Source organism: Ischnura elegans, chromosome 9 (genome assembly GCF_921293095.1).
Source record: "Ischnura elegans chromosome 9, ioIscEleg1.1, whole genome shotgun sequence".
NCBI classification, from domain to species: Eukaryota; Metazoa; Arthropoda; class Insecta; order Odonata; family Coenagrionidae; genus Ischnura; species Ischnura elegans.
In genome coordinates, this window is record NC_060254.1 from 97,285,875 (window position 1) to 97,307,914 (window position 22,040).

The following is a 22,040-nucleotide window of genomic DNA, read 5'->3' on the forward strand; positions in this document are numbered from 1 at the left end:
GAAGGATTCAGAAACTTTCGAGAGACAGAGGGAGGCATAAGGTCAGAGTGGTTTTACTGTTTCGCCGACTCCTCCTGCGTGCTGCAACATCGGAGACTGGGACCATGAAGTCTGAAGGGTGATTACTACGTCGGGCACGAAAGAAAGCGAACCCTTTTAAGCGCGTTTCGAAATCAAAACATTTCCAGGCGGTCGTTATTCGGGAAGGAACAAGTTTATAAGAAATGTAGTAACACACGGAAATCGTTTAAAAGGTGTTAAGCAGAGGATTTAGCATCCGGAAGAGAGTAACAAGGCAACTGTGAGATCGGTATCCTATTTTTTTCATTTCATGACCATTATGCGAATACTTTATCTGATTTTCAATGAGCTCCGACGTTAAACGTAATTTTAAATTACCAGCCAGACGCGAAAGGGAATAAAATGGCCAAAGGTAGTGGTTACGCACATTGAAATGCATGTATGGAACTGGAAACTGCAGGAAGTGGAGAGATTTCGATCAAACAGCTTTCATTCTCCAGCAAAATCCACAATAAATAGCAAATTTAATCCTCATATAGTACGAATCATACTATTTAAGATTTTTATATCCTCGAGGTTAAACTCGTCCAACCATCAAAATTACAATCCTTATCTTAAACGCTTAAGTGATGATGACAGATAAACATTCAGAACTATACAATATTTAATACAATAGCAATGACGATAATAGTAATAAAGAATTTTGCCGATTTAGGTAGGTTAGAATGGAGTGTTTAAGAAGCATTCTGGCAGTCTGTCTTCCCTTCATGGACTTCCCTCCCCTTCACAATAAATAGTGAATTTAATCTTCATATCGTACGAATCATAGTCTTTCAGATTTTAATATCTTCGAGGATAGACATTTCCTAAAGCTGCTAAAATATGCTATTCCCCACTCCTTTTCGGCCAACCCCTTTTCATTTTATCTAAAAATCCTATTCTCCTTCGTTTACCCAAAATTCTACTATCCGACATTTCTCAATTCTTCTACACACCCACATCTCGAATGCCTCTAATCTTCTCTCGTCCTCCTACCTCAGTGTCCACGTTTCCACACCGTAATTTGCGACACTCCAGATCATACTCTCCACTAGACGTTTCTTTAAACTCTTACATATCTATCCTCAAATAAGCTCCTACCTTTTCATGAACGCCTCCTTTGCAGACGCAATTCTCTTCCCGATGTCCTTACTGTTCCACCCGGTTCCTTCTAATGTGCAGCCCAAATAGTTGAATTGTTCTACCTGCACAAGTTTTTTCCCACCTCCTTACACCTTGATTCTAACATTCGCTTTAATTTTTTGCTCCACACGGGTTCGCAGGGACGACGGAGCGTGATCGAAAATTCCCAACCGGGCAATGGCCATAGCCACGGAAACCCGGTTCCATCAAAGGGGAAAAGGCGATCGTCTCCCATCCAACGCTAAGCTGTGATTGATTTTCCCCCAAGTTCCGCCTGTAGATAACACGCTAAGCACATATCCCCCGTCGCAGGAAGCCTCGATCGCATTCGCCAGTGACACGACAAACTTTCAACATTTTGAAATCAATTCTATACCTTTCCCGGCCGTTATCATGGTTCTAAGTGTAGGAAGATGGATGGTGTTAATATAATGACGATCCGATATTCATAGGTTCTCTTGCAAGCTGATGACACACACGGAAAATAAACTCAGAGAAGCAACAAAATCCCTTCGTTGGCAATCATCGGCTTTTTCGGGTGAAAAAACTTTAGACTACTAAAATTGTACCCATCTCGTCTGATTAAATCAATGGCATGTAATCGCCTAAATTTTACCGACCAATTTCCTTAAATAAAGTATCGTTTGACGGCCGTTTATCAACATTTATTTAAATTAAGTCTATTTCCACTACCTAAAGCACGATTTGAACCAGATACAGGTTATTATTATAACGAAAGAAGTCAGTTATTTTTAACGCTAGACCGGCACGGTGGTAGGTCTCACACAACACAAATGCTAACGCTGAGATTGTCATTTATTTTTATGCAATGCATGCCTGAAATTAATTCGACAAATATTATTTACACCATAAAAATACTGAGTGAACTATTTAAAATAAGAACTACAGTATCATGGGTAATCGAAGTACTAGGGGTAATTCAATACTTATTCTTGAGAGTATTTTCTAAACACATAAATTCTGCACAAGCACTTTAAATTATACCAAATTGAGAGAAATAAAGTATTGATATTGATATATTACGACACGATTTTTGACTTAGCACAACCATTTAAACTGCTGGCAGAAAAAAACAGGGAGTTCAGCAGAAATACAGAAATATAAAATGTCCTTGGGAAATTGACCAAGATTAGGTCTTACACTCCTTATTTTTCGCCGAGGAAAGGAATAAATGTTTCGGTCATAGAACCGGTTACTGACCTTTGGCCGAGGGGACTAAGGCATTCCTCGAGAATACTAATAAATCGGCAGCGCATAGAAGCCAAGCCCTTCGGCCAATGGCACTGTCTGGTTTTCCGCGGACATGAGACAAATTCTGAGTGACGAAAGAGGAGAGCAGCCATTCCCCAGGGAACGGAAGGTCACCTCATCAGCATGGATGGGGGAAAACACTTGAAACGCAGGCTTTACGCACAGGCTCGGGACAAACAATAACACACTACTCACAGACTTTAGTTCAAGCATTGTGATCCTATTGTTCATTTCTTTTGCCCTTCCACTTCTTCTAGTTTTAATAATACCACATTCTGAATGCCTATTGTGCTTGAAACATTAAAAAAAGAACTAAAAATGATAAAAATCGATAAATGCAACAAAAAAGCAAAAATAGCAAGAAATAATAAAAGAAGATAAAATAATTGAAATTAAAAAATATTTATCTAGTAATTAAAACCTGTATGCTAATGTTATAAAAATGCTTCGCTTCATGTCCTTACTGTTTCAGCTTCTGCTAACACAAACAACACACAACTAACACAACACAGAAAAATGCGAATAAAATTTATTATATATTCAACCGGCTGGTGAAGATGGTTTACCGGTTTAAAATCTAAACTCAAAACTATTTATGCAAAATATTATTTAATATCGTATGTTACTTATAAATTTCCTCTTCCGAAAAGAATTCCTCAACATAGAAATTTCGCTTATGTTACCAGCCCCGGTCGTTTCCCGGTTACTCCAGAGAAATGATGCTTGATGATACCCATAGATTTCTTTCCCACGAACTGCGATTAGAAATCCATTTCCATCCACGGATTCCGCGCGAGGCAGAGTGTCGAAACCAAGGAGACGGAGCGAGGGAAGGTGGTAAATCTACTTCTCACGACAAATCACATCCCTATTGCACGACTCGGGACAAAACCCTTTTTATCGCCAGCAATTCGTGACGGAGAGGAAAGTGACATGTAAATTCTTTCCAACGGTCCCTCTCTCTTGCACACTCTAGCTCGCCACGATCGTCTTTGCTCGCCTATTGTGTTGTGTTGGCCGAGTCCACCACGACGGCTATGACTTTCTTCCTCGGAGCCGAATCGGGTTCCCATCCTTTCAACGTGTCTCTCTCTCTCTGCCCACGGACACGGCGCGTCGTCATTGTTAGGTGCCAATGAAACTCCTTTAAAGAGAGGCGCCATTCCGGGAGTTGGAAGAAAGACAATAGGGGGGAGAAAGAAGATCTGCGAGCAAAACAGGACGGCCACAAGTTTAGAGAGGAGGGGATGAGGGAGTCTACGGAGCGGAGAGTTCAATCGTGACAAAAAACTGAGCCTCACAAGATTTTACTTCCACCAATTCCAAGTTCCAGGGTGTTTTCATGCATTTGGAAACCAACCCATGGTTTAGAGGACATGACGAAATTAAAAACCAACATTAACTTTCCACAAATGAAAAAATACACAACCCTGGTAACTTTTCACTGGAAAATTATTCATTGGTACGACGCGTTTCGACGCTGAGGCGTCATTCTCAAGTACTATCTCATCTCTTAAGTCAAATGCAAAAGCCGTATCGATTGAATTCTTAACTTTCCACATTTGGGCTGAAGTCAGAATATTATAGTTTCTCGCTAAAATACGGCGGAGATTTTTGACAAGATTTGTGCTGAATACTTGAAAGAATAAATATTATTGTTTATTTCAAGAATCTAATAAATAAACATTGTATTGTCTATCATGGGTACCTATTCTCCTTATAAATCAATTAAAATTCTGCATTTTTTCATATGAGGGGGAGAAAAATCAAACGCTCACATCTTATCGACGATGAATAATCTTGATCTGAGATAAAATCCATTGACCATGCAGACTCGGAGTCGATAAGATTTATTTAACCGAGTCGATAGTGCTCAAATGATTAATTTTATGATGACCAATTTTGGACGTATCAATCGATTAATTTCCCATGAAAATGATTTTACATTTTTGTTGAAATCATCACTGTAACAAACCTTATAACGGCCATACATGGAGATTTATGGCAATCGCATTAAATTTGCATGTACTAGGAGGTTAATAGCCGCTAGTTTACGTAGGAATATAACCATCATATCGCAATATCCGCTCTGGTCAAATCGATGACAAGCTGCAGGAATATGGTAGTTCTTCAATGCCAAATTTATGCATGAAGAGCAACGAGTATTATAAGATCATCATACACATATAGTCTTCCATCATTATAAATATATTTTACTTATTTATTTAATAAATATTTCTACAAGAAGGCTATCGCCTGGTGGTAACATAAGAATTAAAATAAATTAATGAAAAGTCTACCTACCCTCCTAAGGTCAAAGTAAAGGAACGGAGAAGACACTTATATGATACAAAAATATACAATATTCACTAATACGGATACTATTTTACGAACAAATAAAATTTTTACCACATAGGCCAATTTCGAAAACTCCTTAATGAATCATAATGACATGAAACCAGAAACGAGGAACATTTAACCTTAAAAATTTTAATATCGCCGGCCTCGGTGGCGGTGGGGTAAATTCCTCGCCTGCCAAACCGTAGGTCGTGGGTTCGAATCCCGCCTGGGTAGGTAATCCCTATCCAGGGCATGGATGTTTGTGTTGTGCTTAGTTAATATTGGAAACCCTCGTTGTAAAAGGCCGTCATGTGCCGTTTACGGGGAATTTGATAATAAATAAATAAATAATAAATATTTACTGGGAAGATCTTAAAAATTTCTTCAGGTAGGTCAGTCCACTCCACCTTTATTCCTACATGTAGAGAGAATACCTTCAAAATTCCCGTTTTCAACCTCTTGGACTCAATTTTGAATTTGTGATCTTTCCATTTGAGGTAACACGGTGAGTCCAGCTTTCGACCTATTTCCTTCCAAAACTGCTCTTTCATAAACGATTTGTAGACCCTCCATAACCTATTTAAGGTTCCCCTTAATTTCAACGGTTTCCATCCCGAATACCGTAGCATAGCTGAGACACAGTCCCCCATCTTTGTGCCACCTTAGAGCACACCTTGCTGCCTTTCTTGGAACTTTTTCAAGCTTTTAAATATCTTTTTGACTATGATATAAGAGCTAATCCACGAACGAATTACTTGGAAACTTTACATGCTTATTATCCTAATTATGCAGAGACTCACTAGCGCCCAAGAGGCCAAATATACGCCGAATTCCAGAGAGAACTCAACATCCTATCAGAAAGTATCCCCAAAAATCGATACGCCTTTTTCGTGAGAAGCCATCCAAGAGCAACAACTTAATCATTGAAAGAATAAGAAGCCATTCGCTCGATGCCGCAGAGCTGTAATAATATTGCTGTAAGTGGATCAAGTCGGTGAAGCAAATGGAGTAATAGCTTCGTATTCTGGAGAACAGGGTTAGGTTGCAGAATGTGGGAGTGACTATGCATTAGAACCTCGGTCCATTATGGATGCAGTAGTAACAGAATTATTTTTTTAACCAGATCGGTAGTATTGCTACTTCATTTTCGACGGGAACTCTCATAACTACATTTAGTTTCATGTTGGTTTTATTCCTCTCTGAATAAGCAATTTATAAATTCTTAGCCCATTAAAAATTTTGTTCTATAGCCATAGCATCCATGCTTGGATGATATAGTGAATTTATTAACCGGTTTATACGTTAAAATATAAAAGGAGTTTCCAGAGCCTAACTACTAAGAAATGGATCGGTTGCTTAGGTAAATATAGGACATAAAATAATTAATTATTACAGCAACATCGCCTCCATGTTTGATGTATCTGTGCATTTCATCTTTGAGAAAGATTTTACCGCAGCAATAATACATGAGCGTTTGATTTAAAACCGAAAAAAACTCAATGACATAATTTCTCATCTGCATCTCACCCTCATTAACCTTCCTAATATTACTTTAATGCACCCTGAATAAACCAAAATAATAGTTTTTTTTTTCAACCACGGAATACGAGAAGAAAATACAGAAAAAAATCATCGACATTTACTCACAACCCCGCAAGCCGCCTAAAGAGACGTATGACGGGGGGGGGGGGGATGGAGTTATTCCAGATCGCTTCCTTTAAGTCTTGTAGGCAGTATTCCTATGAAAATGCTAATGAAATCTTAGCCCACGAAAATTCGATTCATGACCTCCATGTTTGTGCGTTATAAGAATAGTTAAAATGATTTAATCTCTACTAAAATGTAGAATTAAAAATTTTTTGGGTTGGGTTCGCATGGGATATTAATCGATTGGCCAGTGCAAAATTGGCCATCAGAAAATTAATTATTTCAGCTTTATCGCCTCTGTCGACATATCATCGCCTCCATGTCTGCATGGCCAACGGATTTTATCTCAGATCAAGATTTTTCAGCGCTGATAAGATGTGAGCGTTTGATTTTAGGAAAAACATACAGCATTTCATTTAGTGAATAACGAGAATGGGTGTCCAAAATAGATACTGTCAACTTATTTACAACGATTCTTTTATATTTTAATATACTCCATCATTAACATGACGATTGTTTCCTTGTTGGGCAATTGAGATCACTTGTATTTTCCCATCCTCTCGGGAAATAAAAATTCTACGATGAGCTCTGGAGATTTCCATTCCCGCTGAAGTGCTCGCGACTGTAGAATAGCATGAATCGGATATGAAACACGATACCACATCCGTATTGCGGGTGTCAGCGTTTCACGGTAAAACCACGCGAGTAGTCCAGACTGCCGACGCAATACCAGCCGCAAAGGGGCATATTTATGAACAAATCGAAGTGACCAACTTTGCACCACACCAAATGGTACGAAAATTAGGTATTTGCTAAAGATAATATTTAATCCCATACTGCAGAGAAAGTATATTAGCAAATATGTCCATCGCCCATATTTTTTTTACATCATGAAGTGCGGTACTTTAAAGATGTTCACAAGCAGGCGGGAATCGCGCTGGTACGGTGGCTTGAGAGTTAGCTCCATACCCTGTGGGGCAGGGTTCAAATCTAGGTGGTAACAAAGAATTCTCAGACATTGCCCAATCCCTGCTTGAGTATTGTGTTAGTAAAACGCATCTCGCAAAATCCTTGAAATCCAGGGAGCAAGGCACGGGGTGATTCCACACCAGGCATGCACCAAGAAATTCATGCAGAATAGTATTTACAAATATAATAAGTTAATAACTACTTATGTAGCGCCTATTTTACCGAATTAGAGTCAAGTTATTCTATAGCTTAACTGTCGAAAATATTATGGTCCCTTATTGTACGACGTCTGAAATATATCGGTTCTGCAGATCATTTCTCTAATCTTATCCACGTGATCGGTTCCACCATGGTAAATAGGCTCTCTAAAAATATCTTGGGCATCATGTAAAAAGTTTTCTGCTTGAAATTTCCGTAGAAAATTAATATAAATTTTGCTCTTATGTCGGATAAGCTCTTACAATCTAAATTCCTCATTAATTCAGTTACACTACCATGTTTATCGTCACAATTTTCAACAAATCTTGCTGCTCTCCTCTGTACTCTATGTCGAAAACATTCCCTTTTCACACTGGTTCATTACACTAGCGGCGTGCTCCAAATGAGGTCTCAGGAGAGAACAATAACATAATTTGTCATCACTCGTATTTTCCAAGAATGAATACCAAAATAGGAGGAAGGGAGGCGGCTTGCGGGATAGTATGTTTAGTTGTAGATCTACATTCGAACGGCGAACGGCCCCATTCACATGACACCGGAGGGACGACTAAAAAGGGCATTATTTTATCAACCAGATGCGTCCATTTTGTAACCAATAAATGCCGAAAATCACAAAGGAAATAAAAATGCCGTTCGCCGTAACACCGATGAAGGGAAAGGACAGAATTGAAATGAGTCGGGGGGGGAGTTCAGGACGCGCCGCGGAAAGATGATAGGAAGCGAGGAGAAAGGGGCAGAAAGCATAAAAAAGAGCAGATATGTATAAAAATAAGAGGATAGACTCACGTAGCAGAGCGTAGCGCCTATCACTTCCAGCGGCTCACCTGAGCACGGGTGGGAAAACAGAGACGATAGGAATGCATTCGTGCGGGAAACTACGTGACGGAGATTCACGCCCGCATCGCGAACCGCTCTTAACACCACTGAGTGTGTGTGTTCGTCCCCCTTATCAACATCGTCCGTCATTTCCTTTTTCCCCTTTCAAACCCCACCTCCTCAACACCACACATGGCGACAGCTGGCGGCGTCCACAAGAAACGTCAAGCTTCTCAGAAAATGTGAGAGAAAAAAATTTCCAGAACGTGAGAGTCGCATATTTCTTTGAATTTTTTTCGGGATGCGGGTGAAATACAAGGGAAGAAAAGACTTCAAGATCGATGCAAATATATAATATATTTATAATATTATACAGGGATATCATAAAAGAATAGTGCGGTTTCATTCATTCATAGGGAGATGTAAGGGATAGGGTGTCAGATACTTTTCAAAGGCTGTCCGATTCCTGCTTGAGCCCCTTGAGGAGGACACTTTTAAGTGCAACACTCCGTCCGTCGGATGGGACGTTAAGACGTGATCCCCTTGGCGCCTATCGTTAAGAGCAGTCTTATATCGACGCAGCGTTTCTCTCCTGTAGAACGATTAACGATTTATCAATGTAATTATGTTAATAAAATGTTTGAAACGACAAATTCGAAAAATAAAAAAACATAACCTGTAAGCCATTCTGTTCTCATTTAAACCATGTCCAAAACCGCATAATTCTTTTATGATAACCCTGTATTATAAATCAGGCAAACCTGATGGAGCCATCAGTACAGTTTAGAGGAATTGTCGCTCTGTAACCAATAAACAACTATCGCAGAATGCAAAAGATCACAGCGGTTCACACTGTCTTTCTGCGAAAAACTAAGTATAAGTATAGGTATCTTCAATACGAACCTCGATGATATATATGATTTAAAGCAGAAAAAACAATAGATTTCTTTGTAATTACTATGGAGTACAGTAACCATTGCTGCTCATTTACTTTTTCGAGGAGAACTTTTCATAGCGGGAAGAAATAGCTCACAAGAGTGTGAGAAACAACGAAACACGGGAGTAGCCCGAGTGCGCTGTGGCACGGAAAGCCAAAGGTCCGTGCTTCGATTCCCGGTTCAGGGGATTTGGCAATTTACGTGAATTTCACCGCCGTTCTCGCGGCAGGATCGAAATATTACACATCAACTTATATGCGAAAGGTTAAAGAAGGTCGACTTAGGGCCTGGGTTCAAATCCCGGCGGTGGCAGAGATTTTCAGGGAGTGCCCGATTCCTCTACGAATGTTTTATGGACGGCTCTTTTAGTACAGCACTACGTCCGTCGGATGGGACGTTAAGCTGTTGTCCCCTCGGTGTCTTTCGCTAAAAGTAGACTGATGACGACACCGGGTTTCTCTCCACCCTTCCGTCACGTCGCAAATGACCTTACCTGGCGGTTCCCTCCTCCAAATAACAGGGTAAAGTAGATCGATTTTTCGCCGTGAATATCTCGAGAAGTAATTGAAGGTTCGTAAAACGGAAGAAAAGGGGTCACTTTATTTTTCACGTTCTATCTCGACCGACAAAAAATCGATCGGCAACCGGCAAAAAAAACCGGCTGATCGAGCCGAATTTCGAGCGAAGTTCTACCTAATGAATAAAAAAAAACAATAGTTTAAAACAATAGATCGGCACCCGACAAAATAACGGCTGATCGAGCCGATTTTAGAGCAAAGTTCCACTTAATGAATAGAAAAAAACCAATAGAATGATTTTTTTCCAAAACAAATGTACGCATTAGTTAACGATGTAGAATTTCAATCAAAAAACACAGCTAAAAATCAAAATGCATTTAAATAGGTTCAATAAGCCCGTAGATCACTTTAAAAAAAAGAGATGACTTCGTTCCCCGATAGGAAGGCGGGGGAGGAAGCAGGTGGGGAGGGAGAACAAGGGCCACCGATTCAGTTGCCAGCCAGAGCGCAAATCACGTGGCTTAGCAACTCCTTCCTGTTCGGCCTCCCCTTTCCCACACAGCCTTATCTCGCCACCGAAACGTACACCACTCACGGCTCTTCTCTCCTTTTCCAAAACCCGCGCTGCCGCCGCTCTCGACGGCACTATAAAAAAATTGATAATAATGACAATCTTTCTTCCACCCCATCGCCATTAAAGACCTAAAGCGGCAAACCCTTTCCGTGTGCACTAGCGTGAACCCAATCGGAGCGGGTCCTATCAATGGGTTCGTGCGTCACACAAAAAGCACCGCCATCGCATAATCTCCGGATCGCCACCGGCCGGTGGGTGATACATCATGACGCACAGAGAGAGACACCCTAGGAACGGATACTGTATCCTCGGAGGAAAAATAAAGTTCATCAATCTCTATTACTGATACTTAAGTGTAAGATTGCCGATTAAACAGTTTCTATTCTTACTGCATTCGGTTGTAGATGGAGTGTGGAGGCGCAGACGGCGCTACTGGTTTTGACGATCTCAAACCAGTCTGAAACCAGTCACATACAACCGTGGGCCCGCGGTTGCAGTTGCATTGCAGACTTCAGTTGCACGAGACCACGTGGTATTTTGACGGCCGTATAGTGTCGATCTCAAAATGAATGATCAAGAACTCAACATGAAGCTCGTTGGAGCAATAGAGAAGCATTAACTTCTGCACAACTACTAACTGCCAGGATATTCAAGGAAAGATGTGAGGCAGGTCTTTGTACCCTTCGCCGTCTTCGGTATTGATATCTAATAGTTAACAACGTCTTCTTCGTCTGAGTCTGACATAGTAAGCGCACACGGCTAAGCCAAGGCCTTAAAAACAACACGTACTGCACTAAATTATAACACTCCACTGATTGCACAATAGACGCAACTGATTTACAACACGGCCTTTGCCAGTACACCCGTGTGCGAACAGAAGTTTTGTTTCAGTTGCAAACTGGTTTAGGACGCAACTGGTTTACAGTAAAACAGTCACACCGTGTGCGCTGGGCTTTAACCTTCAAAAAATGCTTTTCAAAAATTGCAAAGAATTATAACCCCAACATAATTTCACCACCCACGCTAAAATAATGCCGAAAAAATTCCGATTAATAAAATATACCGCCATCCGCTTATGACTAAAATGAGGAGACATTTTACGTAGACAGAGAATTAAAAAGAGATAACTACACAAATAAGAGATTACCAAGCGACGGAAGCAATCAGGGCAAAAAAAATAATCCACCAGTGAAATTCTATATTTGAAATCCTTAATTGTTGATGCAATGCTTGATTCTAAGGAAAAGAATGTACAATAGAGATGAAAGATCATCCAAACATTACTATGAGTAACTATTTGCAACATTAGCATTTAATGCGAAATTATTCATCAAACTATACTTTCTGGCAAACAAAAATGAATCAAATTTCTAATTTCGCCGATTTTGTTTACACTCGCGCAATTTGTCATCAATCATCTAAGTCTATGCCTTATTTTTTAAAGTAACACATTTCAAAATTTATCCCCTAATATTTATCCTTAGCAACGCATCTCCTATTTGCATGACCGAATTTTTAAAATAAATAAAAAAAACTTGCAATTAATTTTCCACCAGAAGGTTATTCACGAAGAGTAAATTGTGGCCTGGTCCCTAATACGCCAAGGAAACTGAGATATAAAATCATTCGATCCAATGCTTGGGAACATGAATTGATTCGCATAGACAGAGGTGGTTGCAAACAAAAACACTCGCGAGAAGGCACGGCATGAATCGAGGGAGCGATGACAGTAATCGAAGAATCAGTTTCGGCAATTTAAAGCGTGCCCGTCGTAATTCCGTCCCTCCGCGTACGTTTATAAACGAGTGAGTCCGAGCAGAATTACCGGGCAGAGAGAGAAATAAACCTCCCAAAAGGTTAATTATTTATTTTTTTTCAAGGCGAACGGCGGCGGAGCGGACTGACGCACCTGCTCCCTGGTGGAAATAATCGGGAATGGAAAAAATATCGCAAAGGGAAGGGAATTATTATTTTCCTCCTTTCTTTCTTCCGTCGCTCGGTTCCAGCGAGTTCAGGAAAGGTTGAAAACCCACTCAGCCCCGTCTGATCACGCGCCGTAAGAGCAACGATCTCCAAGACTTACAAGTCGTTCGGAGGAGAGAGGTTGTGACGATATTTGGACATTATTCAAGCGAAAAAATATCTGCGAGCTGTGAATCAAATATTTCGGGTGACAGTCGAGATTTTATTGGATTTTTGTCGGATTTTTCACCAAATTTAGGAATATTCACTTGTTTAACTCTCTAAACAATATAAAATATACGGAGAAAAACGCTAAAATCACAATTAAATTATTGGTACGTATGTACTCAATACGGGAATGGTAAATCGTTAACATCATCTTCTGCGGCAGACGACAATAGACGGTGAAATCAATCGTTTACTTTTTATTTGTTAACAGACGTTGTCCTAGTAGCCTCCTCCACACACCTATTGAGTTGGCCATCTGAGTAGTACGTAGATGTAGAGATAGAAACCTTGAGTCAAATATACATAGTTTATGATCTTGAGAACTTGAGAATATCGCAAAATCATGTACCCAATATTTATAATTAGAATCCTCTATGTCGCTCATTTATCAAAATATTTACTTCATAACGAAGTACTCTAAAAGGAGTTATGACTTGCACTACCGCATTTACCTGAAAATACCTCCCAAAAACCAAGAATGTGGCGTTAATAAACGCTTGTCCTGGGCTACTGCCTAAAACTTCGTTTCGAAGGCTAAGCACTATCAGTCATTTATCCCTCGAAGAACAGGTCAATACCGGTTCGTGAAACACTTATCTCCTTAATGAATGCCTCGGAGAAAACAAGAGAGAAATGGAAAAAAAGTAATTATTTCGGGAAAGGAGAGGCGCTGCGATATGTTTATGTAAGCGTCCTCGGCGATAAATTATATCGCTGGCAGAGTGAACTGCAAGGTTGGTCTTTAAGCGGAGAAGAAAGAAGCGGAGCGAGTCGTTCCTCTTCTTTCGACTCTTAAATGGAACGAATGGAACTGGCAGCGAAGGAGCGAGACCACCACAGCCCTTCACCAGCAGAACTGAGTGCCAGCACTCTTTTGGTCGGACATGGTGCTCCAAAAAATGACCTGAATTAAATTTAGCAGAGAGGTTTAAGGGATATGTACCGCGTGTCTCCATCTTCGTAGACGACATTTTCGTCGGCATTGAAGCCGGCTTCTTCAGATCGATGAAGTGCAGATAGGTGGTATTAACTGTTTTTTTATACAAATCCGCCGGAGTCAGGCGTTCATTGGTCCATATTCCCTGGCGTTTTCCTTTTTCTATTGTTTTCCCCTCAGTTAGTTTAACCACTGTTTTCTATGAGCTGGTTGGAATTGGAAGGTCATTTCTATTTCCCCTTCAATATGAAAATTGCATTCCTTACCTTTTTTTTCGATGAATTAATACATTATGCAATCCAAATTAAATGATAAAACAGTGTTTTAATCGACTCGAAGGCAAATCTAATGCCATGCTCATATCACCTAGATAAGCATGATCACAAAAATCCCTTCAATGAATAAAAAATTAACTTGTGTCGCAACGTTTCAGCAAGGCTGTAATTTAAACAGAGTTAAACTTCTGGTTGTCACAGAAAGAAATAGGTTTACACGTTTACCTTCCTCAATGTTTTAAATCTAATATAGAAAAGGTAATCAGATAGGTAAGCGAATACCAGTAAGCCTTAACGCAAATATACATGAAATCCAACGAGGGTCATAAATAATTTAAATGTACATTTATGAATTTAACTTCCGATAAGACACAATTTTTTTTTTACCACATTACCTATCAAAGTCAGCAAAAGGATGACGTTGGATAAGGATTTCAAGGGCAATACTTCGTCTGCATGATAACGTATAAGGCAGCGTTTGAAACCATTGGTTGAGCGCGGGTTGCTGCCGAGTTTTAACTAGAACGATTTGATGATGGGACCAATATTTATCGCTAAAAACGCACCTCATTGCATTGCAGGTCATAAAGAAAGAATGAAACTTACAATTAATTTTCCGTGAAAAAGCTCGTTCAAAATCTATTATTTCAAATACTCCTCCCAGTTCATTATTCCTACCTCGCTACTGCTTAAAAGCTGTCAATACATTTTCTATTGTTATACGCTATCGGTCGCATATCTAATTAACCTACCCCATGCAACTCAAGACTAACATTTACGTTCTACTTATTGTCAGTACTGCAGAAAAACGCCGACACAATCCGTTACGATAGAAACAAGTTATCGATGCAGCGAGTCTGAAAAGTGCACCTATTCCCTAGAGAATACGCGGAAGGTCGCACGGTGTAAACAGAGAGAACGATAGGCAAACAAATGAAGATCTAAGTGGGCTCGGCATCCAGAAGAGTAAATAAGCTGGCTTCCGACAACGACTTGGAATCCTTGCGTCACTAGGCGAAGGCATTCACGAAGCCACAATTAAGGAGAGGGCTTAGGCATGAATGGCATTACAAAACGCTGCTCGAAACGGAGTCCGTCGGCTCAAGCAACCAAGCGTGAAATGATGCAGATAAAGACAATGTACTGAATGGATTTCCTTTACCTGGGCAAATATGTTTTTTTAACTCAAGAGTTCGTATTTAAAAGTTAATAGACGATAAAAATAAAAGTTGGAAGAATTATTATCTAAATGACCAAATCTGAACAACTTATCCTCGTCATTTAAAAATTAAAAAGAGATAAATATCTACTCCTTATAAAACTTTTTCTACATACCGGTTTAACGTATCAATCACTTGATAAATAAGGAAAGGAAGAGTGGATATAAAAGTGGGTGGGATAAGAGTGGATGGCGTGTGTGAATGTCCCTCATTGTTAATTGTTAATTCCTCATTTTAAAGGCCGTAAATGTGCTGTTTATGGGGTAATGGAAATAAATAAATAACAGTCCACAAAAATGTGAGGGTCTCGCAGATTTTTTAGCCTTTCAATGGGAAGGCGCGGAGAGGGGATGCAGATCAAAGGATGGAGAAGAAAATTGGTGTGAGATCAGTGAACCGAAGGATTGAGTGAGCATGGAAAACAACAGTGCGTTTTGAGGCGTGGCGCAACGCCTTCCGCCCATTTGACTGCACGCAGGGTGAAGGACCCAATCGGATCGCACGAAAGGGTTGGAGTAGCAGAAGGGGGGGGAAAAATAAGCACGCCGCGGACCGAGCGTTGTGGAGGAAGATAGGCGAAGTGGGAGAGCACGCGATCGCGTAACAGACGCAGAAAAAAATACACGCATGAGTCAGAGAGCGAGAAAGCAGCCGATGGCCTCGGATCAAAGGAGAGGAGTGGTCGGCGAGTTGGAGCGAGCACCTGTGGCAGACGAAGGGAAACGAAACTTTAAGGAGTTTGGGAGAATTGGGTCCAATGGGAAGCTTGTTATTAATTAAAACGACTGCTAACCAACTTAAGTATCAGAATTTCTACAGCAAGCTAAATCACTCTTTTTCCCTTTCTGTCACTCTGTGATTCAGCCAAATGGTTGGTTTTGATAGGTAAGGACATAGCTCAAAAATTGAATACCTAACTGGAAAAATTCTAAGATTTGAACAAGCAAAATTTAAAATTTCAAAGATTAGAATTTTTAAACTTACGACAAATCTAAATATCAAAACCGTAAAATAATATGCAGTAAAATTTTCGTACAGCTATAATTTTTGGGAACGCGCAACAGCACAAATAATATGACAATATGCACTGTTTTCTTACACCTGTAAAAAAATCCACGGAATGGTTAACTACCTCATAGCCATAGAAAAAGTATTAAGTAAAAGATGATAATATCGTGATATAAACACATACATGGCAATTTAATTCATTTTTTGCGAATAAAAATAGTTATCCCACGTTTTAAAAAAAAGGTTAACTAAAAGAAGAAAGAATTATTGTAAAAAACTTGTGAGACTGGTGGTATATTATGCTGGATCGAACAGGAAAAAAAGGTGTAAGAGGTATATGTGACATAAAACGTGAAGGAAAGCATAGGCATGGATGTGAAAAGGAGGATCACGTTGCTGTGAGTCACCTGGCGAATGCAGACATTGGCCTCGGACCAAAACATGGAAGAGGCTGGGTGGATGAGGAGCGGCGGACTTCGGGAGACGGCGAACGAAAGTCAGAATGCAGAAAGATAGATGCAGGGAAATTAAAACGAATATCGTTTTTTTTATTCAGAAATTTACGGACGTATTAAGGCGCGTCATCTTCACCACTGCAATGAATCTTGTTTTCATTTCTAGATCCTTTTCCTGAGCATTTTCCAAATACACGACAGGACTTTTAGGCTCATCGTTAAATTAAATGGCTAAACAATAATAAAATTATACTTTCTCTTAAAAAGGAAAATTTTCCATTGTAGATATAATAGGGAGCCCATAATTGTTACTCATTCTTAAATTGCAGTACCTCATTGCGCAGGATTGTTACGGTATTTCTGGTATTCTTTAAAGCCTGTAATACTACTTAGTTCCTGAGTAAATGCCAGATCATTGAAATAACCTTTACTTCTCCTTTTCAAATCTACGTGACCACTCCAATTTTAAAAATGACTAAAAACTTCTATTTCATGAAAAAGGATGTCGCTACCTTGCCAGTAAATTTAATTTGATTTAAGATTTATTTGCGAAGACATAACGCTTGTGGACAAGAGGAAAGTTGAAAGGGGGATACTGCATGCTTTTGAGATTTGAAACAAAAATTTTCCTGGTATATTTTTAGTCTTTGGTCAACTCAAGTATATCTACTAAAAGTAAATAATTTTTTTTTCTTCTCGTATCCTCTTCAAGTTGGGGACAAATACCCAAATAAATGCAGATACAGAAATATCCCAATTACATAGAAAAACTGATACCATAAATGTAAAGGGGTAAACGTGGACAAAGACGAAACAATATCCATAAGTTATTTTATTACTATTCCAGCGGAAATAAGCGAATACCTCGCCAATTATCTTAAAGACCTCCAACACATGAATTTTAAAAATCTGTCATATAGCTGGACAAACTCAGGAACATAAGACGCGTTCCAGATGATGTAAATCATGGACTTGGAAACAGCAAACGCTAGAAATCATTAGCACTTTTCTGAGGCACGCCATTCTAGTCAGGTAATCTAGGTTAAAAATGAAAAGCCAATTTTAAAATAAGGCTGAGAGCATAGAAAATACACATGGAAATATGTGGTTGTGATCCATGGATGGCCGTGTTCCACTGGAATAAGTGACCACAACGGCAATTGTCCACCAAAACATGATCAACGATGACTCACTTTTTCTTCAATATTTTCTGAATATTTTTAGGGTTAGCAGCATGGTTGGTAAACACCGTTATGAAAATATGAGCTCATTATTTTCCAGAGGCATCTCAATGAAATGTCTTCAATGGAACTTGCTTTCCTCTCGACTTGATGAATATTTGAATGACGGCTGTCATAAGATTTTTTCACTCCTGAGCGAGAAGCAAAAAAGAAAAACTCGAATTAAAAGTAAATATGTGTCAGCAGATGAATTACCTACTTTCCGTCTGGTGAATCTAATGGAGTTCGTGCCCATCTTCAAAAGCGCATTCTTTCAGAGGAGACCAGTTCTAAGAGGAGTGCCTGTTTGCGCGATTCAAAGCATAAATTAATTTTTATTACTTGTGATTTTTTTTATTTTGAAAGCTAACTAATTACTTTGCATAGTTCAAAATTCCCAAAAATATCCTACCTAGGTCAAAGACTATTATTGGAAAATAAAAGTACACTTTACCTTGGAAGTATAAAAAGGACCAGTAAATATCGGAACCTCTCATCGAAGTTTATCCCGCGAAATAATTCAAAATCTTAAAATCTCAAACTGAAATAGTTTTTATGAGGTTTAAATGATACTTATAATATAAATTTTTTGTGATTATTTTGCACTCCATAGAGTGTTTCTTCAATATCGCATTAGCTTTAAGAGAACTATCAACCCTAACCCCAATTTTCGGTATTATAATCGTGAGTACCATGATTAGAAAATAATACGACCGATCGTTAGAGAAATTATTTTTAAATCGAGCACGATCAAGTTTGAACAGCTGTTTTCGATTGACACCGAAGCTAAATACATTATTTTATTTGCACCTCAAACGTTGGAGATGCAATCCTTTATGTCGCTTCTGATATAATAAGTCAATCAAACCTAAAACATTTAAGACACATGGAAGGTGAGAAAAAGGGGAGAATTCTCGATTGTTCAATGACTCAAACCACAGATGGAATGCTTCCGTGCAATCGACGACAAAAGAATCCGAGCTCTTTGGTCCTTGGCCTCAAATCGATGCGATCGCCTTTCTTTTCTCCGTGTTCAATCGATGTTCTTGCGGCGGCAGTGAATGCCAAAAGAGTCACGACAGAGCTGTCTCCGCTTCATCATTCACCATGCACTCGTGGATGCAAAGATTGATGTGATTCCGAAACTAATTCAGTGAAATAGCGATCAGTCAATGATTGCGCGCACATTTTCAAAACAAACATGTGAAGGCATAACTCCTGTTTACTCAGTGGAAATATTGCAATGTCCAATTTTAATATCTAATATTAAGAATTTCCACCACATAGTGCCTCACATCATATAAAATACCTCCAGTTGACAAGGATTATACTCTTCGTAAGATCTACAGTAAAAAATGAACTCGAGCTTCAAACAGGCCGTGGATTTAAGATGTTTTTCTTCACAAGGTGCAACGGCGTTCCTCACATTTAACTAAAAAGCAATCCACTTTTTAGCTTTGTAACAGAGAAGTATCTTTCAAACCTGAAATTGCCTGTTTTCCAAGCACCTATTCTAAGTTTCCTTCTCACTTTTGGCCACCTCTAAAGAGTTCCTCGACAAAAGGTACAGCGGTTTGACCTGATCGAGGATAGGATCGAACTTGCAAATTAAAGATGGCAAAGGTAAAAAATAAAATAGCATATTAGCCATCTATACAGTATTTACTGGGAATTTACCACGTTGTATATAAAATGTGGAGAAGAAAGACTTCGTAAAATCTCGATTTATTCATCTACCTACTTCATCTACAAGTCACCTCAATAGGATTGTGGTGGGGGAGCGTTATGACGCCTGCCGTTGACGAATAAAAAGGAAATACTCTAAATAAATCACGCCTACCATTTATTTACGTCATTTATTGCTCGAGGAAACTAATTCCCAAACCATCCGTTCCGTAAAATTCCTCTCTTAATTTATCGTTTCTACCTGACCAGGAAATATATCAGGGTTCCAATAGCTGCGCGTCGCTCGTTTCTCTGCGCGTCGCTCTGAAAGGTATCTATTCTCAATAGCTCAAGAAATCTAATCCTAGCGCGCAGCCTCTGAGTTTCCAGCGGCTCCCAGCATAATCATAAAGCACCTGTGTATCACTTTCTGTTCGCATGTAGCAGTTTTTCACAAATAGCGCAGCTTCCCTTTGTATTCTATTAAATTCACGGATTAAGTCCAACAGCAGAAGGTGGAAGAGAGGACGATAAAAAATTATCAAAACCACCTCTTCATACCACTGACGCCAATTCCAAAAGCAAACATATCTCCGTTTTCTTTGTCCCTCCATAATTTTAGTTAACAAAACCAAAATAACTTTACAGTAATCCATGACATCACCCGCGAGCAAGTTCGATGACATCATGTCCAACAAAGCCTCTTCTTCACTGAATGGGATGGTCGCGGAAAGAAAGAAGATTCGCGACTGCGAATCTCAACGGATGGGCAAGGTCTACAATCCCCGTAATGGCAACATTGCGTAAGAAATAAATAGGTTCGTACTTCGCTTTCTCCGACGCTCCAGATTTCCTCATCGAGATCATTCACAGAGGCAGAAGGTAAGAGTTGAGATTACCGTCGAAGTTGCGACTTTTTGTTAAGGAAATTATGCTAATGTCTTCTCGGCAAGTATATCTGATGGCGGGGTTTATAAAAGAGCATATTTTCCGTCACTCATATAAGCGCCGCTGCCGTGCAGCATAAAATTTTGTCATCGCGTGAGAACACGGCGTATACCGTCAGGGGAAAATTTCGTAAACTGTAAAAAGATAGTAATCTCTTTTGAGTAGTTTCTAAAAATGTATTTCCATAACTGAAACAAACATGTACCGAAATGCAACGGCCCTGTGTAAATCTGTCAGCGTGACATTGTTTAGCTCACAATGATGAACATAGAACAACTTACAAAAATGAAATTCGAAGGTACATTTTAAAATATCGACGAATGGAATAATTCACATTCATGCGAATATTTAAAACTCCGCTTAAGTATCAATTTTGCTACTAATTATACAATCAATGAAATAATTTTCAAATAAAAATTTACAATCAATCATACGTCTTCCTCGGAGGGAGAAGAGGGATTGCGGTGAAAGATGTTTCCGGTATCCGTAGGATACTAGATCATGTAAATATCCAAGTAGAGTACTACATCTAGTCCGCGAAAACAGAATTAACAGAATTGCAGAGAAGGGAGAGTTTTTTAAGGCTAAAAACCCTAGAGAGCTTTGGTAAAAGCTTTGGTGATTAGCAAATAACACTACAGCCATTAAATTACGCTTAATCGATATTTTTTATAAATATTTTAAAATTTTTATGGAATGATCGAGATATATTATCAAACTCTCTCACAGTGATTCAAAACCCGAAGGTTGGTTTGAATAAGTGAGGGTACAGCTCACACTAGACTAAGATACAGGCATATGATTACCTCACATTTTGACCAGTTCATTTCAGCTGACCACGGTGCACTTCGACTATTTATGCTCAAGCATGTCCGAGGCCCTTACCCGAGACTTGAATCCGGGACCCCTTAGTCAGAAGCCAAGCGCTCTATCCACTTGGCCTACCACGCTCCCCGATATATTAGCAGTATAGTTTATTACATTATCAGTATTTCGATTTGATTGAGAGTGATTTTCCCTTAATTATTTTATAAATTGAGCTACCCTAAATACTCGAGTTATTAATGAAATAACCGTTAATGCAAATTACATCTTTAAAAAATCCAAAACTCCGCTGACACTTATCACAAATTGTAAAATACACTGAAGCCACAAAAAGAGTGTAAAGATAAAGGACATTGCAGCGACAATGGACTCATAAAATAGGACCGCGAGGATTATAGGAAATCATTTGAACAACTGCCTGCACTGGGTTCTTGCACTGCAACGGTATTCATGGGCATAAACGTCACACACAACCGAGTTCACTAATAGGGTAAATCCTTACTTAGAGATTATTTTCCTGGAAGCTAAAGCAATAACTGCAAGCGGCATTAGTTTTCATAAAAAGGCGAAAAGGAGTAACTTGTCCAATTTAGCTCAAACACGTCTGAGATATATCTTTCTCAGCAAAACACGTCTATGCACCTCGCATCACTCGGTACGGTTACAAATCCGCATCCGGCGCGAGGCGGTTCGAAGTTACGGAGAACATCTCAAGCGAACGGGCGGAAGCCTTCGTTCATTATGACGTACAAAGGATACCGATGGCAAGTTCACTCTTAACAGCATCATGAAGTGCACTCT

At 39.4% G+C, this 22,040-nt stretch overlaps 1 protein-coding gene across 1 annotated transcript in view; it reads right to left on the reverse strand.

The window, feature by feature from the left end:
- LOC124165002 (actin cytoskeleton-regulatory complex protein pan-1-like) overlaps positions 1-8,616 on the reverse strand; it is an 85,814-nt gene extending 77,198 nt beyond the window's left edge. The window contains exon 1 of the mRNA XM_046542240.1: positions 8,437-8,616. Within this exon, the coding sequence (XP_046398196.1) occupies positions 8,437-8,616 (180 nt within the window). The remainder of the gene's footprint in view (positions 1-8,436) is intronic.
- Between the last annotated feature and the right edge of the window lie 13,424 nt (positions 8,617-22,040).